At 39.0% G+C, this 20,947-nt stretch overlaps 1 protein-coding gene across 1 annotated transcript; it reads left to right on the top strand.

The window, feature by feature from the left end:
• The first annotated feature begins 275 nt into the window (after positions 1 to 275).
• Positions 276 to 1,088, top strand: LOC149220398 (uncharacterized). The gene has a single exon (XM_089387083.1). It carries the CDS (start codon positions 276 to 278, stop codon positions 1,086 to 1,088), a length of 813 nt encoding a protein of 270 aa, XP_089243209.1.
• The last annotated feature ends 19,859 nt before the right edge of the window (positions 1,089 to 20,947 follow it).

The raw sequence follows: 20,947 nt of genomic DNA, 5'->3' as shown, positions 1-20,947 counted from the left end.
GAAGGGGAAGCCAACATGTAAGACATAAGTCAGGTGGTTCACATCATTAGGGATTTCAAAAGAATCATACTTTTAAGAACCAAAGAAATAACCCAAGGTAACATCTTCAACAAAGTAATGCTCACACTCAAGAATCACCTAATAAAAGGGTCAAATTTATGAAAATTGCTCCCACTAATGGATGTTGGACTTGTGGAGGACCTCATTATGAGTGAGATTTCCCTAAAAAAAAGACTGAAGCACAATCAGAGCAGGAACAAGCCACTATTAGAGATATGGCCAGAGCCCATAGGATTCATGTAGTTGTGCGAAATCGCCAAGTCGAGCATCAGTCTACAGTGCTTGATGCATCAGGTAAGCTAAATGGTATGGTTGTTACTATTTTGATTGATCCTGGCGCAACTGAAAGTTTTATTTCTCCTAATGCTTTATTGCATTGTAAATTGGTGGCGATAGAGCAAAATGATTTTGATCAGGTTCAGATGGCCTCAGGGCAATCTCAAAAGGTTAAATTCTTAGTGCAAGAGTGCCTTTTAGACTTGGGAGTGTGTGTCACGAATGTGAATCTTTATGTGATGCCATTTGGTCACTATGATGTGATAATTGGGATGGATTGGCTTGAAGCCCACTGGGTTGTGCTTAGTTGTCGAATCAAAACCCTTCATTTTTTTAGTGATGAGGGCCAATCTATGGTTATCCATGGGGAAAGGAGACATGTTTCTTTAAGACTTATCTCATTCTTGCAGATGAAGAGAAGTCTTAGGAAAAGATGTCAAATGTATGCTATAATGACTTTAAATGAGGGAGATCTTTCATCCTTTGAACAATATCCTTTCCTTTCAGAATTCTCTGATGTCTTTCCAAAGGAGTTGCTTTGTTTACCTCCAAATTGGGATATTGACTTCTCCAAAGAACTAAAGCCTGGTACCAAACCTATATCCAAAGCTTCCTATCGAATGTCTATTGTTGAACTTCATGAGTTGCAAGTGAAACTTCAAGATTTATTGGACAAGGGTATGATTAGACCTAGTGTTTCACCTTGGGTAGCTCCAATGATATTTGTAAAGAAGAAGGATGGATCGCTTTAGCTCTGTGTTGACTACAGGCAATTGAATCGAGTAACTATTAGAAATCAATATCCTTTGCCTCGCATTGATGATCTATTTGATCAAATGAAGGGAGTCACCATATTCTCCAAGATCGATCTTCGATCTGGATATCATCAGCTCAGAGTTAAAGAAGAGCGTATTTCCAAAATTGTTTTTTGAAATCGTTTTGGTCATTATGAGTTTGTGGTTGTTCCTTTTGGGTTATCTAATGCCCCAGGAGTGTTTATGAGTCTGATGAATGGAGTATTTAGGAATTACTTGGAAAAATTTGTACAAGTGTTCCTCGATGACATCCTAATCTATTCAAAGTCACCAGAAGAACATGAGAAACACCTGAGATTGGTGTTACAATGCTTAAGAGAAAACAAACTTTATGCAAAAAATGTCCAAATCTTCTTTTTTCCAATAAAAATTCCATTATCTTGGACACATTATCTCTAGTGAAGGCATTGTTGTTGACTCAGCAAAGATCGATGCAATTTCAGAATGGCCAACACCCTCTAATGTGCATGAAGTGCGTAGCTTCATGGGTATGGCAGGATAATATCGGAGATTTGTGGAGGGGTTTTCAAAAATAGCCAGCCCTATCACTTCATTGCTTAGGAAGGGAGTATGATTTAATTGGACAAATGAGTGTGAGCAAGCATTTTCCAAGCTCAAACAATGTTTGACTACAGCTCTAATACTTAAGGTTCCAGATATGGATAGACCATTCATAGTATGTACGGATGCGTCAAAAGATGGATTGGGTGCGGTATTATCACAAGATGGTAGGATGATTGTATATTCCTCTAGGAAGTTAAGGACGCATGAGGAAAACTATGAAACCCATGATCTAGAACTAGCAGCTATAGTTCATACCTTACGACTTTGGCGACATTATCTGGTGGAAAAGAAATTTGAATTGAAAATAGATCACATAGGTTCGCAACATATATTTACTCAAAGTGATCTAAATGCTAGGAAAAGAAGGTGGTCAGAACTCCTAAGTGAATATGATTTTCACATAATTTACATCAAGGGTACATTGAACAAAGTAGCCGATGCACTCAGTCAAAGACCACAAGTATTTTCAGTAATTCCATTGAAGATTGATTTACGGGAGTGCATCTTGAGGGCACAAGATGTAGATGAATGGTGCAAGGAAGTTAAACTTGCTCATTCTGGGGAGGGGGCTAAGAAAAACAAGGTAGAAGGGTATTCTTGTGATGACGATGGTATGGTGAGATTCATGCAAAATATTATAGTTCCAAATCAAGATGGTCTTCGTGAGTTCATTTTGAAAGAATCTCACCGTGCAACATATATGGCTCACCTGGGAGTCCAGAAGATGTATGTTGATTTAATGTTGTGTTGTGTTATATTCTTTCCACGTTGTTAATAGGGGCTTTGAAGGGCACCTGTAACCCCACTTTATGGGCCTTGGGGCAGCGCCCCAGAAAATTTTGGTTTTGGACCCTATGTTAGGTTGGGCGGACCCACCTATGGTTTTGTGCATGATTTTTGCACATGTTTTTTGGACGCAATGGTTTTCGGTCCATGGTATTGGATGCAATGGTTTTTGGTCCATGGTATTGGATGCTTCGGCATGTATAAATATGTATTGTAACATTGAAAGGAACATAATAAAAAATCAAGCTGGTAGTCCTGGTTTTGGGATCCAGGGGAAAATCTCTGTGTGTATGTGTTTTATGTGTTATGATCTCGCATTGTTTATTTTCTGTGTTTTAGAATTCATGTGTAGGTAATTTTTGTACAGGGTTAAAACATACATTTGGTATCAGAGCTTTTTTGGCTTCAAGGGGACACCTTTGTTGCTGAGGGGTTTCTCTCGGGCCTGTGGTAGACCCTGTTCAGTGGGAGATCTGCGAGATTAATTCTAGTGATGAAAGAAGATGGTGAGTAGTGGAAAGATAGAGATCGAGAAATTTAATGGTCAGAGTTTTGAGTTGTGGAAACTCAAGATGGAGGATCTGTTGGTGGATAAAGACTAGTGGATCGCGGTAGATCTGGGTACTAAACCAACGGGAGTGTCTGATGAAGAATGGAAGAAGTTGGATCGGAAGGCAAAGAGCAAAATGCGATTGTGTGTCTCAAATTCAGTATTGTTGAATGTATCAGGGGAACCTACGACGAAGGCTTTGTGGGATAAGTTAGGGACTTTGTACCAATCTAAGTCTCTAGTGAATAAACTACTCCTGCGGAAAAAGCTGTATAACCTAAGGATGAAAGATGGAGACTCGGTGACAGAGCATCTGAATGCATTTAATACTGTGGTAAGTCAGTTAGCATCTATTGATATTAAAATTTCATATGAAGATAAGTACATCAGTTTGTTGTGTTCTCTACCAAATTCGTGGGATAGTCTGGTTATTACAATAGGTAGCAATGCAACTACCTTGCATTTTGATGAAATAGTCTCATCCTTGCTAACGGAGGAGATGAGACGGAAAAATATGGAGAGTCAAAATGGTGATGCCTTGTCTATACGAGGGCGGACCCAGAACAGAAACAAAGAGTGGGAGATCTAAAGCTAAAGGGAGATCTAAATCTCCAGGAAAACTTGTAAAGGTGGTGTGCTCGAAATGTGGAAAGGAAGGGCACTACAAAAGGGACTGTAAATCTAAAGCTCTTGACAAAGGAAAGGGATCTGATGAGGCTCCTTCTACAGAGGTAAAAACCAGCTCAGTGAAGGTGGGGATGTGTACTTGGCTTCCTCAAGTACACATGTAGATCATGAGGCTAGTTGATTGACTCAGGTGCATCCTTTCAGTTCACTCCCCATAGAGAGTGGTTCTGCGAGTATGAGAAATATGATGGTGGTGATGTCTTATTTGGGGAGGACAAGAAGGCTAGAAACTTTGTACAAGTTGCAAGGTAGCATTGTTGTTGATGGGTGCAACAGTTCTATGGTTCCTGAAAGTGGAGTAGAAAATCTAGTTGTCTCTGGAGAGAAGACCATCTTGTGGCATCAAAGGCTTGGACATATTGGAGAGAAGGGCCTTCAGATACTTCATGGTAAAGGTTTGAGTAATAGCTCTCTGGATTTTGATTTCTGTTAAAATTGTGTATATGGGAAGCAGAATCAGGTGAGTTTCCCCTCGGGGGGTAGGAGGGTGAAACAGATATTAGAGCTTGTGCACAGTGATGTGTTTGGACCTGTGAAGGTTCCATCATTGGGTAAGTCTGTGTATTATGTATCATTTATAGATGACTTCTCAAGGAATACATGGAAATATTTCCTTAAGAAGAAATCTGAAGTCTTTGATAGGTTTAAAGAATTTAAGGCTCTGGTGGAAAACCAGACAGAGAAGAAGATAAAGGTATTGAGGATAGATAACAATGGAGATTTTTGTAGTAAGGAATTTGAAGAATTCTGTAAGTGTGGTATAGCACGACAGAAGACTACTCCATATACATCTCAGCAAAATGGAGTTGCAGAAAGAATGAATAAAATGTTGATGGAAAGGGCAAGAAGCATGCTCAGTGGTGCCGAGTTAGGACAGGAATTCTGGGCAGAGGCAGTATTACTGCATGTTACCTGGTCAACAGGTCACCTTCATCAGTGTTGGAGGATAAGACTCCACAAGAGGTATGGATTGGTAGGAAACCCTCTCTTTCACTTCTGAGGGTATTTGGATGTGATGCATATGTACATGTTCCAAAGGAGAAACAAACCAAGTTGGATAGTAAATCTGAAAAGTGCATCTTTATTGGGTATAAGGATGGTTGGGTTATAAGCAATGGAACCAAGTCACACGGAAGGTTGTGTACAGCCAATATGTGGTGTTCAGAGAGGTGAAAGATGTTATTAAACATGAAGTCCAATGAAAGGAACCTGAGAAGATAGAGTTTGAGCTAAAGGAGGAAGAATCAAACTCTACAGCATAGGAGGAATCAGAAGATGAAGAGCCACAAACTTCGGCTGTGAGAATATCAGTTCGAGAAATAAGGCAGCCTGAAAGGTATAGTCCATCTGATTTCTGTTCAAATTTTTCTTTATCTATTACTGACGATGATCCCAAAACTATGAAGGAAGCAGTAGATTCAGAGGATGGAAAACACTGGAAAGAGGCCATGGTTGATGAAATGGCATCTTTGCACAAAAATGAGGCTTGGGATCTGGTGGAGTTGTCGGCTGGAAGGAAACCCATTGGCAGCAAATGGGTGTTCAAAAAGAAGACAAATGCAGAAGGAAAAGTGGAGAAATAAAAAGCTCGGTTGGTAGAAAAGGGTTATTCCCAGGTGTCAGGAATTGATTTTGGTGATATTTTTTCTCCTGTTGCCAAGGTAACTTCTATTAGATTACTTTTATCTATTGTTGTTGCTTTTGATTTTGAGGTAGAATAGATGGATGTGAAGACAGCATTTCTTCATGGGGATCTGGAAGAGGATATTTACATGAAGCAACCTGAAGGCTTTGCAGCGAAGGGTAAGAAAGAACTGGTATGCAGATTAAAGAAGTCTCCGTATGGGTTAAAACAGTCACCAAGGATGTGGTATCAGAAATTTGATACATTTATACGGGGACTTGGCTTCACCAGAAGTAAAGAAGATCACTATGTGTATTTTAAATTAATTGGTGACCGTGTTATTTATCTGGTCTTGTATGTGGATGATATGTTGCTGGTTGGAAATGACAAAGAATTATCCAGGATTTGAAGACCCAATTGTCCTCGAAATTCGACATGAAAGATCTTGGTCTACAAACTATATTTTGGGCATGGAAATTAAAAGAGATCGGGCAAAGAGGAAGCTCTAGTTAAACCAGAGGAAGTATGTCGAGACAATACTGCAGAGGTTTAATATGCAGGATAGTAAACCGGTGAAGGTTCCTATTCCTGTAGGTGTGAGGTTATGTGCTGAACAATGTCCCAAGACACAAGAAGAGGAAGAGGACATGTCCTGTGTTCCATATGCAAGTGCAGTCGGTAACCTGATGTATGCAATGGTCTATACTAGACCAAGCATTACACGTGTAGTGGGAGTATTGAGCAGGTTTATGTCAAAACCAGGAAATGAGCATTGGACAGTAGTGAAGTGGGTTTTCAGGTATTTTCATGGCACTATTGATTATGGTCTGTGCTACCAAGGAAGACCAGGATTGGACAGAGTGTTGGATATTCATGGCTTTGTTGATGCAGACTGGGCTGGAGATCTTGATCAGAGAAGATCTACAAGTGGGTATGTGTTTAACCTATTTGGAGGTGTAGTCAATTGGATGAGTAAGAAACAATCTGTAGTGGCACTATCAACTACAGAGGCAGAATACATAACAGCCACTCATGCAAGCAAGGAAGCAGTTTGGTTGCAGAGATTGTGTTTAAGTATGGGGTTAGTACAGGAAGCTATAAGATAGACTGTGATAGCCAAAGTACAATTTTCTTGGCAAAGAACCCTGCATATCATTCAAAGACAAATCACATTGATGTTCAGTATCACTTTGTGAGGTATATGATAGAAGACAAAAAGGTTTTGCTGGTAAAGGTGGACACTTTAAAGAATACTGCAGATGCATTGACAAAATCTGTGAGCTCTGAGAAGTTCTCTTGGTGTGGAGAGACAATGGGCATTTCAGGGCTGGGAAAATGACTAGGTTCTCTTGTGGCCCCCTATGGAAAGAAAACAAGTGGGAGAATGTTGGGTTGTGTTATATTCTTTCCACGTAGTTAACAGGGGGTTTGAAGGGCACCCGTAACCCCACTTTATGAGGTCCGGGGCAACACCCCGGAAAATTTTGGTTTTGGACCCTATGTTAGGTTGGGCAGACCCACCTATGGTTTTGTGCATGATTTTCGCACATGTTTTTTGGACGCAATGGTTTTCGATCCATGGTATTGGACGCAATGTTTTTTTGTCCATGGTATTGGATTCTTCGGCATGTATAAATATGTATTGTAACATTGAAAGTAACATAATGAAAAATCAAGCTGGTAGTCCCGGTTTTGGGATCCAGGGGAAAATCTTTGTGTATATGTGTTTTATGTGTTATGATCTCGCATTGTTTATTTTCTTTGTTTTAGAATTCGTATGGAAGTAATTTTTGTAGAGGGTTCAAACATACGTTTAAAGAAAATTTTCTTTTGGGCAGGCATGAAGAAGGATGTAGCAAATTTTGTGGCAAAATGTTTGGAATGTCAGCTAGTTAAAGCAGAACATGGTCATCCAGCAGGATTGTTGCAGCCGCATAACATTCCTAAGTCCAAATGGGAATCAATATCTATGGAATTTATTGTTGAATTACCTGAAACAACCAAAAGGCATAACTCCATTTTGGTGGTGGTAGATAAACTTACTAAGAGTGCCCATTTTATACCCGTTAGAGATACTTACAAAGCATTTGAAATAGCACAAGTATTTATCAAGGAGGTGGTTAAACTTCATGGTTTTCCTAAGAAAATCATATCAAATAGGGCCTCTATATTTACAGGAAGATTTCAGACTAGTTTCCAAGGAACCCTTCAAACACAATTAAATTTTAGTATAGCTTATCATCCGGAGACTGATGGCCAAACTGAAAGAGTAAATCAAGTGTTAGAGGACATGCTTAGAATGTATGTAATGGATCAGCAATCTAAGTGGGAAGATTATATTCCTCTAGCAGAGTTTGCTTACAATAATAGTTATCACCACTCCCTTGGTATGGCACCTTATGAGTTATTGTATGGAAGACCATGCAGAACACCTTTAAGTTGGGATAGATTAGAGGACAAAATCTCAGTAGGTCCTGAAATTCTTCAAGAAATGGAAGAACAAGTGTGTCGTATAAGGAAAATATTAAAGTAGGCACAGGATAGACAAAGAGCTATGCTGATATGAATAGAGTGGATCATAGTTTTAAAGAAGGGGAATTTTTTTTTCTTCAAGTAAAACCTCAGAAAAGCTCTATTAGGTTTGGGAAAGGATCTAAGCTCTCTCCTCAATTTGTTGGGCCTTTTGAGATCATCGAAAGGGTTGGACCTGTGGCATATCATCTTGCTTTACCACTAGTCTTTCATCGTATGCATGATGTATTTCATATTTTGGTACTACGTAAGTATGTTCATGATCCTTCTCACATTTTAGATTGGCATCAATTACAGGTAACAGACAAAGGAACTCTTAAGGCAAAGCCAATTTGCATTTTGGACCATCGCACTCGACAGCTCAGATGTCACATGGTGGACCAAGTAAAGGTCCAATGGGACATGTATAGTCCCAGTTCCGCCACTTGGTAAGATGCATCTTCTATGCGTTTTGAGTTTCCTTTTTTGTTTAGTTAAAATTCAGCCCAAGTTTACTCCAAGAGGGGGAGTATGTAGTGTCCTATTTTTCTAATATAGTTTTGTCACTCCTATCAAGGTTTATATATATATAATAGGTTGATCACTCAATTGAGGAATAATGTTTTACATACATAGTTATATTTTCTTTTATGATTATGTATGACAGATTGATCACTAGATTGGGGAACAATGTTTTATATAGTTATATTTCCTCTTATATGTGGCATCATTGATTATATGTATTAGATGGTTTTGGTTAAGTAAAATGTTATACATATGTTTTTATGTTTGTATCTGATTTATGAAGTAGGTGTATGACATGGATGGTGATCCAAGATTGAGACACATATACCCATGGATTATCATGGTTATGCGGAATAGATGGTTAATTATGATTTATGGATGATACATGATTTGTGTGATTATATATGTCTAATATTGTACTAAGTAGGATGTGGTAGGGTACCTGGTCATTTTCCAACAAGGATGTTCAATTATGAATGACTGTGGAAGTCATTTCTTCAAAACCAAAATGATTGTGGAAGCCATGCACCATTCTAGGTAAAATGTGATTAAGTTAATTTCATTATGAAATTCATTTGATTCCTTTGATCTATGAGATTGTAATGTGTGCAGGTCTTTGAACAAGGCCTTACCAGTGAACCATCAGATGGGTAAAAGCTCACAATCAGTACCATAAGGAGAAACACAAAGTTTCAAAGCACAGTAGATGAGAGGGCATGGAAATTAGGGCGTGGAGTCCTAAATCCAAGAAAGATAAAGATGTGGAGTCTTGTATATTTAGGGCGCGGAGTCTTGAATATTTATCAAGTTGTGGAAGCTTGGATCTTTGGAGTAGATCAGGGCACGGAGTCCTCAATCTACTAAGGCGCGGAGATGCATGAAATAGGGGTGTGTAATCCCTATTCTCCAGAATAAAAATACCACTCATGGATGAATATCCTTAAATAAAATTTCATTCTCACAATTCTGGAATGACTTTCTAAAAATAGAAAGCCATGTCCAGCATCTCAAGCACGACTTTCCAAAAATAGTAAATCACTTTACATAAATTGTTAATCAAGCGGAGTTGAAGAGAAACGAATTAACTTATCATTAATCAATCCTAATAGTTCAATCTTGATTGAATCGTCAATATTATTAATATTATTATTATCTTTTACGAGACTATGATATTATTATTAAAAAGGAATTACAAATCAATTTTATCTCCTCAATCAATTCACACATCTCCATCATGACTCTCATGTCTCTCTCTCTCTCTCTCTCTCTCTCTCTCTCTCTCTCTCTCTCGTTTAAATATTCATTATACTCTATTTTATTCACTCATCAAAGAATGGAATATTCCTTTTCACTCATTAAAAATATGTCATAAAATATTCCTCTTACGCTCTCTTTAATTCATATGTTACACTCTCCTTAACTAAGGCATGCATACCTCTCCTTAATGGCATAAGTTACACTCCTCTAAATGGAATCCAATGCATGCACATTACTCCTCCTTTATGACAAGAATTGGTTGCTCATCCTATATATGTCTCATGTATTCTCACTTGGGGATGAGGAAGCCAAGATTGGAAGATACTTGAGGAAAATAGTGAGAGTGAGAGATATGGAGAGTAGCCAATTGCTTCCATAATAAATCTGAAATTATTGTTAAATCCTAAGGTCTCTAGCTATTGAGGTTGGCCATGAGTGGTATTGAGAGGAAGTGAAAATTTGCTTCCTTAGTTTGCCTTGAAAATCTCTCTATTGTTGTCTTTTGGTACTGCTTGTGAGCTTTTGCAGCTCGGGGATTCCAGGGGGAGAAGTTCTTCCTGGATATGGTTGGGAGGAAAACTGGGTGGTTCACAATGAGTTGGTAAGGATATTGGAGTTGGAACATACTCCCATTTTTTAGTTGTATAAATTCACTGCCAGGTATGTTGACAACATTATATTGTGTTTCTTGTTGTAGTTCATTCCATGGTTTTTCTTATTTGGTTGTTCACTGAAACTTAGATGTATATCAAATGTTACACACTAAATGTTGAAGGAATTTTGCAATAACTGTAGTTTATTTTATGTAAGTTTTTTTTTGTACAGTTTCATTGCAAGTTGATTTACATCATGTCTTAATGGTTGAAGCATTCAGACTGCCATGAGTTTTATGAAAACATGTTAATAGCATAAATTTGGGTTTTTCTTCTCTTTTTACAGCTGTAGATAAGTTTACAGAGTATATGTCTGACAAAAGAGATAGTATGAATTTGTTTTTGGTTGTGGTTTTAAATAATCGCATTTCTGGGCGTTTTTGTTTTGATTTATTTTAACTTCAGGGGGTATCTGTACCATTTGACCATGTCGCCTCAAATTTGATTCCAAAAAACAGAGTTACAGAATCCAGTTCTATAATCTTCTATATTTTACAAATCTGTTGTTGCTGCTTGGTGGTTTGTCTTGCTGCTTTTTTTTTTGTAGCTATGATTTACCTGGTAATCTCTTTTTATGAAATCAGTATGTTATACAAACTTGGAATTATTATTTTAAAGTATCAATGGTCAACACATTGATAGTTTATTAAACTTGTGACTGGTTGTTTGATAGTTTAATAGTTAGCAGCTTGTTTTGTGACTGCTAAACATTGCTCAAAATTCCCAATGGTTGTAGCTACATCGCTGCGAGCTATTTGTAAAAATTCTTAAATATTTATAGTCATTATGTGCCTAAATTTTTGTATATGCAGCAATCAAGATGGATGAAAATTCTACTTATGTATTAGGTTCACTTCTTGGCATTACTGACAAAGAAAAGGAAATTACGTAATCCTAGATTCATGTTAGTTAATTTTGGTGAAATCGCCTTAAGGGTTATGTTTGTAAGTGTTAGATAAAATGCCTCAATGGCTGTACATTTCATGCTTGCAAACTCTTTGACATAATGCTTCAATGGTTGTAGCTAATTACATCTATGAATTGTCTATAAAAATGACTAAGTAAATTTAGGATTTGCAACCAAGGTGTTTTTGGAAATATCTCAAAGAATAAGCATGATGATTCCAGTGAAGTAAAAATCCATGGAAGGCAAATTGGTTAGGTGAAATGTTGTAATTGTTAGCTCACATATGAATTCATAATAATTGGAAACCACTCTTTTAGAAGTTGAATTATCTTGTTTTTCTTCTCTTTGTTTTACCAAAGAATTCGTAGGCATATTATCTAGAAAAAAATCAAATTAGTCACTCTTAAACACTGTTAATTGCAATAGAATGAACAATTAGCATATTGGAAATTGTGGTTTGTAAATATTAATATTATTTATCCCACTAAAGACTCTATCATTTAAATGTGATTTTAAGACTTATGGTTGTAAGTTTTGGATCTTTAGGAACCATGACCCTGTAGCCTTAATGAGAAGTTTAATATTACCATGGGTTAGTTAGTTAGTAGAAATTAGTATGTAGTGTAAAGAATACCAATAAAAATAAAAATAAAATTATAGATATATAACCATGCATTAACTTTTACGTCTTAAAAACTTAAACTTAAATCGCATTTTGGGTCAGCCTTAGTATAATACTGATGGTTGGTAAGGTGGGACCTTACACAAACCCTGCAACAACATAAATTGTGCGCCAATTTGGAGAAATGAACTTTGGATATGACCTAGGTTCAATATCTAGGCTACATTATTGATGAGTGGGGTGTGCATGTGGACCAAACCAAGATACAAGTTATTTGGGATTGGCCAGCCCCAACCACTCTAACAGAGCTCTGCATATTTCTTTGTCTTTCGAATTTCTACCGCAGGTTCATGTTGAGGTTCTCTTATATCACTTGGCCTTTGAGTCAAGTCACCAATGGTGGAGAAAAAACAAAGTTCTTTTGGTCTAAATCCCAACAGAAATCATTTTCTGAGTTGAAGAATGTCCTTTGCTCTGCACCAATGCTCACATTACTAGACCTAGAACAACCATTTTAGGTTGAGATAGATGCCTCAGACTATGTTATTGGTGCAGTTCTTACTCAGCAAGGGCATCCAGTTACATATCATCAGTGAGACACTTTCAGACGCAGTCCCAAAGTATCCCACCTATGATAAAGGTATGTATCCTATTGTGTAGGCCTAAGCATTAAATTCTAGGGAAGGAAACAATCATCTACATAGACCATCGGCCCTTACAGTTCATACAGACACAAGGAAAGTTGTAGAATGATCATCATTAAAAATTGTCGACATACCTGCAACATTTCCATTTGAACATTAAACACAAGTAGGGAAGCACCAATAATGTTGCAGACTTCCTTAGTCGACTGTCGGTCATGGCATTGACCATTGTGCTCAACTCTTGTGGACACGAGACTTTGGGCTGGCCGCATCTTTACAAGAGTGATACAGAATTCGACAAGACATAGCAAGTGCTCCTAAAAGGCAAGAAAGTTCCTGATTTTCACCTCCAGGGTGTCTTGTTATGCCACGTGGGACACCTATGTGTTCCTTCAAGAGAGTATGCCAAGATGATTTCGGAGGCGAACTATAGTTAGGTCATTGGACATTTCGAAGTAGAGAAAATAGTGGTAGTGTTGCAGAAGTACTTTTATTGGCCAAACCTTCGACGTGATGTTGGGAATTACATCAGATCTTGCACTCCCTACACCATTTCCAAACTGACCATCAAGAAGCAAGGCCTATATACTCCTCTTCCTACTCCTAGTTAGCCTTGGGAATCCATATCCATGGATTACATGTCAGGCCTTCCTTCTACTAAGCATGGCAATGACTGTGTTTTCGTGGTCATCACAGATTCTCTAAGACCGCCATCTTGGCGGCTTGCAAGAAGATTAGCATAGCAGAAGCCACTACAAATCTCTTATTTGAACGAGTGTGGATACACTTTGGAATCCCACAGTCCATTATCTCATATTGGGACAGTAGGTTCTGGAGTACATTTTGGTCAACCCTCTGGTCGATGCTAGATACCAAGATCACTAAGTCCATGACCTTCCACCCCCAAACTGATGGACAAATAGAGGTCATCAACAGGATGATCATGCACATTTTTTGCATATACAACTCAAAGCATCCACGCACATGGGATGAAAGCCTCTGCTATGTCCATCATAGTTACAACAGAGCTCTCCATAGCTCAACTGGACACAGTCCCTTTCTAGTGGGGTTGGAATTCTAGCCACTATGTCCCATCAATGTGGCCATACCATTTGCAGCTACTCAGGCACATTTGGCTCATGTCCAAGTTGAACCTAACAGGGCTAGCAGCTTCATTAAGCACATTCAGCGATCTTCCAGCACGTCCATGACATATTGGTATGAGAAAATGCTAAGTACAAACAACATCATGATCACATCGGTTTCCACACAAGTTCCAGGTGGGCGACAAAGTTTTGTTACATCTATAGAAAGAGCACCTCACTAGGCCCCACCGCAAACTTTTCCTGCTCCAATATGGGTCGTAAACCATCACCAAGGCTGTAGGGGACAATGCCTTTGAGCTTAGCATTCCATCATTCCTTTGCATGCACCCAGTATTTAATGTGGACCGGCTATGACCATACTTTCCCCCATTGTTGGACATATTTGTTGTTGCTAAGCAATTGACATCAGCAAAAATCAACCCAAGTTGCATCGAACAAGCCACAACTAACAGGATCATGGACATGGATCAGTAGCACTCACTAACAGAGGATCCATCTATATCAAGTTGTCAAATCAACCAACTCCTTCACCAGGGAAAGTGGTTCACCAAGGAATGGGTTCAACAGAAATTTCCTCACACAATGGGGACCATTGCTTCCTAAGGGCGGATCCTTTCAAAAATATTGCTTGAAGAATCCCTCGAGCGACAAAGGAATGCAATGATGTAAAAACTTTCTTAGATCCTTCGATAGCTACCCACAAGTGACGCATCTTCATCCAGCAGCCATTTTGGAGGTACCACTCAATTTAAGGTACAAGTCAACTTTGACATTCCCATATTTGAAGGCTAGATAGATGCAGACGTTGTAGATAGATGGTTAAATTCGTTGGAAGGATATTTTTCGATTCATGACTTTTGTAAATGGGAAAATATTACTTTTTCACTTCTCAAAGTCGCCCGCAATGTCAAGGACTGGTGGGATACCTGCTGTGAATATAAGGGCGAGAAGGAATCCTCACTCTTTTCAGTCGCGCCTACTTAGAATTCTTTCTGAGATGCCATCAAGGAACAATATTAGCCTGTCAGGAGCTATGAAGATAAATATATAAAGTGGACCACACTATGGTAGGGAAGGGACCAAGATGTGTCGAAGTTTACAAATATTTTCCATAACCTTCACTTGGAGTTGGATATCAAGGATTATGAGCGGCACTTGCTACTCAAGTACCATGGTTGTCTACACAAGTACATCCAAGACAAGATGGAGTTACTGGACATCTCCTCGCTTCGCATCGCCTATTAATACGCTATCAAGATCAAGATAAAAATTAAAGAGAAGAAGTGAGACTTTGGATATGTGAATCTGAAGCAAGGAAAAGGCCCCCCCAAACCACAGAACAAAGGACAAAGCCAAGATGGTGTGACCCAAAACAACCTATCGAAGCCACAAGAAAAGAACAACACCATGAAGACAAAGAAGGACACGGGGAAATGGTGCGAGTTCCATAAGAGCCCCACTCACAACACAAGTGAGTGTCGAGCCAAGCAGTCAATGGTAGCCGAGTTGAAGGCTTCTGCATTAGATGCATGTTCTGACCCTGAGTCGGAACCCCAAAAAGGGGAATGAAAAAGGGAAGTAGATTATTGATGAGGAGCCCAGTGCTACTATTTCCACCACCAAGATCCAGAAGATTGAGCCTGAAGATCCAGTGGAGGGGGAGCGACTCTTCCACTCACAAATGTGGGTGAAGGGTTCTCTGATGTAGTTTATTGTCAATAGAGGAAGCCAAAAGAACCTCATTTCATCATATTTCATGAAGCATTTAGGCCTACCTACCATACCACACTCACAGACGCACACCATCAGGTGGCTTCACCAAGGACAAGATATTCGCGTCAGCCAGCAGTGTTGGCTTCCCTACAACATCAAGCCCTTCACAGATGAGGTATTGTGTGATGTTGCTCCTCTTGAAGTTTGTGGTGTATTATTAGGCCAACCATACTTGTGGAAGTGTCATGCTTTGAATGAGTCTAGGCCTCACACAGTTATTATTTCTTTGGGTAATAAGTTATACAGGATACTGAAGGTATCGCTGCATACAGCCATCTCTTTGATCTCTGCAAAGTAATGGAGTAAATTCATTTCTCGGGCCAAGAAATTTGTCTTCCCTATGCTTCACCCTCAAGGTAAGATAAAGATTATGGCCACATCTATGACCTCCAGACACGACTCCTCCACATGGAAGCGACATATGGACAAGGTCGTGGAGGTGTAAATGGGCTTCTTCACCTCACCCACAGGGGTACCCCTACACTCTTAGGTCAAGCACTCCATAGATCTAGCCCATAGCTCACATTACCAGACCTACAATAGTCGTTTGATATTGAGACAAATGCCTCCGACTATGCTATTGGTGCGGTTCTTACTCAGCAGGGGCATCCAGTGGCATATCAAAGTGAGATACTTTCAGACATAATCCAAAATTATCCCAACTATGATAAAGAGATGTATTCCATTATGTAAGCCTGTCGATAATGGAAGCATCACATTCTGGGGAAGGAAACAGTTTTGAGTACATTTTGGTCAAGCCTTTGGTCGATACTAGATACCAAGCTCACTAAGTCCACAACCTTCCACCCCCAAACTGATGGCCAAACAAAGGTTGTCAACGGGATGATCATGCACATTCTGCGCATGTACAACTAGAAGCATCCACGCACATGGGATGAAAGCCTTCCTTATGTCCAGCATAGTTACAATAGAGCTCTCTATAGCTCAAATGGCCACAATCCCTTTCAGGTGGGGTTGGGACTCCAGCCACTATGTCCCATTGATGTCGCCATACCATTTGCAGCTACTCAGGCAGATTCGGCTCTTGTCCAAGCCGAAGCTAATAGGGTTAACAACTCCATTGAGTGCATTCAGCACATCTACCAGTAGTTCCATGACATAGAACCAAGCCAATGCTAAGTACAAGTAGTGTCATGATCAACATCGGGTGCCACACAGGTTCCAGGTGGGTGACAAAGTTTGGCTACATCTTTAGAAGGGGTTCCTTGTTAGACCCCACCACAAACTTCACCTGCTTCGATATGGGTCATACATTATCACCAAGGTTGTATGGGATAATGCTTTTGAGCTTAGCATTCCATTATTCCTTGGTTTGCACCCAATATTCAATGTGGACCAGTTATGACCATACTTTCCCCCACTGTTGGACACATGCAATGTTGTTGAGTAGCTGACACGAGCATAACTCAACCCAATTTGCATCAAACATGCCAAACCTAACAAGATTATGGACACATAGATCAATAACACTCGCTATCATAGGATCCAGCTATATCAAGTTTTCAAAGCAGTCCAACACCTTCACCAGGGCAAGTGGTTCAACAAGGACTAGGTTCAACAAAAATTTCCTCATGCAATGGGGACCATTGCTTCCTAATGGGGGAGGATTGATCCAGGTGGATATTTGTAGCCACCCACCTATTCCACCTAGACCTCCAATTGGTTTCATTTGTTTCCTTGATTATAGCAGCATTTACTATTTTTAGCATTATTTGGGGTCTTGAACTTCTGGAGTTGTTTTAACCCCTAAACAATGTTTTTTTGAGTTCTGCAGTAGGCCCGTAACCATAGGTAGGGGCCTGGCATAAAGCCTATAGTAATCAAAGATATATTTCCAATGAGGTATTTTACACACCAAACAGATATCATATGACCAAGTTACGACCCCAAGAAGTTGGTTTCCCAACTAACCCCAACAATATCCACAAGCCCTTGGTGTTCCATCTCCTAGGGTTGGGGTTTTGGTTTTTTAGGGTTTTCACTTATTGTTCAATAATAAAAAGGCCCTTGAGCCTCATTGTAACACAGTTCAAATGCATGTATCTGCCACATCTCTTCTCAGAGATAAGCTACTATCGCATGATCTAGTTTATTTCCAATGTGTATGTAAGCATACTTCAGTTCTTTGATATTAATGAAATGAAGTTTTATTTATGTTGAATCTATGTGTTTATGTTTGTATATGTATTCTGTTGTGTTCATGTATAATTCTAGATCATGATGCTAGAAGAAGGGCTAGATGACAAGCTAAGCCTATGAAGTTTTTTTTGAATCTCTTATCTTAAATGGATTCTTCCCAAATCATAATCCCGAGATGTTTTTCGAACAAATCAAATCTTACACTCCCCATAGAACATTTTTATAACTTGTCTCAATTAAAGTTTAATGGCGAGGGTGGAATATATATAGCCAAGCATACATCTCAATTTCATAAGTTTTATGATCTTAATGAAGTGGATTGTGAATATTTTGCTTGTAAATTATTCACCCTCACACTTGAAGGTTGAGTTAAGTTGTTGTGTCATACCTTACTGGTTGCCTCCATTTGTTCATTTGAACAACTCTTCAAGGAGATTCATCAAGCCTTTGATAGGTATGATTATCGAGATGTTTATATAAGGATTTGTAACAATCCTAGGTTAAAAATCCATGTAATAAACTTAATAAAGGAAAAATAATAACGAAGGTCATGGGACACGTATTCCAAGCTCAATGTTGGGAAAAAACATAGTGACAGGGATCACTTGTGATTAACTAATGGCTATGGAAATTGGCAAAGGTAATGGAAAAGGCTTTGGAAAGGCATGAGGCATATATTGGCATTTTATTTATGAAAGTTATGGAAAATAGGAGAAAAGGAAGGTAAAAGGTCACAAGTTGCATGTGAGAAGGAAAATGAAGGAAAAATAATGGAAAATGAAGAAACTAGAGGCCTATTAGTAAAAAGGCTTCTGAGGATCAGTTCACAACTTTTTTCAGTGTAACCTTTTTTCAGTTTTAGCTTGGAGCTCTCTCTCTTATATTATCTCTCTCATACTCTTGGACACGGAGTTTTCTTGGAGCACTCTTGGAGGAGTGTGGTTTACTTGGGATTTGGAGAAAGAAGGCAAAGGAAAAGTAGGAAAGTGTGAGAGGACAATGGGATCAGTAGCTACAACAAGTTTTTCTTGCAGGTATCAAGTTTCATGTATGCTTTCCTTGCTAGTTTTGACATGCATGGCATATGCATGTGGTTATTTGGCTATGATCTATCGTTGGAATGGAGGATTGCCTAGACTGATAGTGGTTTTTCCTAGTCTTGCCATTTCCTTGATAACCATGGTGTCGTGGGTTTTTTCTTCTTCTTCTTCTTCTCTGGTTGGTGTTCATGTTCCTCATGGTTGTGGTTTGAGTTATTAGTGCTCGGAGCCTTGGTTGGAGAAACGCTTTGGAAGCCCTGTAACAATTTGGGTTGAGTTACTAGTCCTGGAAGCCTTGGTTGGAAAAACGCTCTAGAGCCCTTGGTGGGTTGAGTTACTAGTCCTAGAAGCCTTGGTTTCAAAAACGCTCTAGAACCTTGTGACAGATGTGGGTTGAGTTACTCGTCCTAGACTCGGGTTGGAAAAAATGCTCTAGAGCCCTAGACAACTTCGATGGAGACCAATTTGGTGATAGTTAGTGATGTCTGACTGTTAGGTGGAATCATTGGTTGAGGGTTGAGGTAGTTTGGACTCTGGAAACGTTGTTTTGGTTTTCTTAGTTTATTCCATGAGATCCCTCTTTCATGCTTGGAATATGGCACAGGGGTGATTAGTTTAAAGAGGGTTTTGGTTCATCCCAATCTATGGTTAGGTGGTAATACGTGGAAGTCCCTCACTTGGTTGGATTTGCGTATGTTAATACAAGAAATTTTCCTCTTGAGTTCTATGTGTAAATGTACTTGTTATTATGTGTCTATGATGGTTGTTCTATTATTGTTGTCTATCTAATTATATGGTAGTTACAAGTATGGTTCTATGACAATATTGAGTTATGGATCTCATCATGTTTTGGTTAGTATATGAGATGTTAATGAATGAATGACCTAATAGTTGATAATGCAACTAATGTGAGAGGGCATCAGATCTTCTTAACGAATCTCAGATAAGTATGAGGTCCTATGTTCATATGTGCTTTTATGACCTGTACATTACATGTTCATGATGTGTTTGAAGAAACTTTTGTCATGGTTAAGATTATTCAGGTCAGGTAATTGTTCGAGTTTTGCATTAGAGGCCTTATATTCTTGTTATTTATCATTTTTTAGAATTTCTGGGCAAAGGCTTGAGTCTTAACCCTGAAAAGTGGGTCAGATTTCAGGGTCGCTAGCACAAAACTGCCTGAAAAAGCTTGCAGCTGCATGGAGGCCTTGATGTGGGAGTGACTGGAGGGTTAAGGTCACATGGAGGGCTTGTCATGGGAGAGAATGGGGTTCTATTTCAGTAAAAAAGCAAGCTAACTCAGGGGTTGGGCACCTAGAGTGGTTGGTTAGCCCCTTGGGTTCTTGTAGCTCTTGAGAAAGGTTAGTTTTGTTTTGGTTTGTCGATTTCACTTAACTATACTTGGGGAGTTGAATCATATCATAGTAACTCTTCATCACACATTTACCCCGGTGGATCGGTTAGCTTGGGTAAGTGTGGGAGGAGGGTGTTACAGAGTGGTATCAAAGCATGGTTCAATCTTTGGACTGGATGGGGGGAATGTGTTTGTCATGCATACATGTCAGTTGCATGTGTTTATTATGCTTGTGGTTTATGTGTTTGTTATGTATGCATGGTGGTAGTCATTGTTACAGTTGTGTTTCCATGTAGAATTTGATGAAGTGTTGTTGGGATGTGTTTGTCATGAATGCATATGGTTGTATATCTATTTGTTATGTATGTCAGTGTCTATATGTTGTTATGCATGCATTGTGTCTAGTTGGTGTTATAGTTGTGGCATCATGCATGGTAACTGGATGATGATTGAGATGATGTCTATATATGGTTATGATTATGTTTATACATGTATTGTGCTAACCTAGTTGATCTTACAGATGATATATCCTCCCCTAAAATATACTGAGGTATGTTGGTTATGTTTATGTTTTGGTTTAACCGACATGATATACTTGCAGGAAGAAGAAGATCAAAGATGACTAGAAAAATTGTGGATTATAGTTCATGAGATTCTCCCTATAAATCATATGAGCAGCATAGTGATGGGTACACTCCTGATATAGCAAACACTTTGAGAAGTTTGAAGGCATAAATAAGGATTTGTAAGGCATATAATGATAGAATCATTCAGTCACAAGCGAGACTTGTCAGGGCATAGGAGAAACAAGTAGAGTTCAATGCAATCATCCTTTAAAGCTCGTCAAACTTGTAGAGACAGGAATAGCCATGGATTAGTTATGGGTTGGAGGACAAGATTAATGGAGCTTATGGTAGCAAGTCTCATGGTGGACACAAGTTGGATAGAGATGACATTGTCAGAGATGATAGATTCTTGGATACACCCAGTAGACGAGGTAGTGGACATGGGCTTTACTCTAGTTCTAGTTCAG

This window comes from Pinus tabuliformis, chromosome Q (assembly GCF_031772625.1).
Source record: "Pinus tabuliformis cultivar Carrire ecotype Pingquan chromosome Q, CPIR1, whole genome shotgun sequence".
Taxonomy (NCBI): domain Eukaryota; kingdom Viridiplantae; phylum Streptophyta; class Pinopsida; order Pinales; family Pinaceae; genus Pinus; species Pinus tabuliformis.
Note: the sequence above shows the minus strand (reverse complement) of the source record. Positions and strands in the feature narration are given on the sequence as shown.

What these genes read in the sequence shown, in the direction of transcription:
- LOC149220398 (XM_089387083.1), top strand. Translation starts at nt 276, where the DNA reads ATGGCCAGAGCCCATAGGATTCATGTAGTTGTGCGAAATCGCCAAGTC.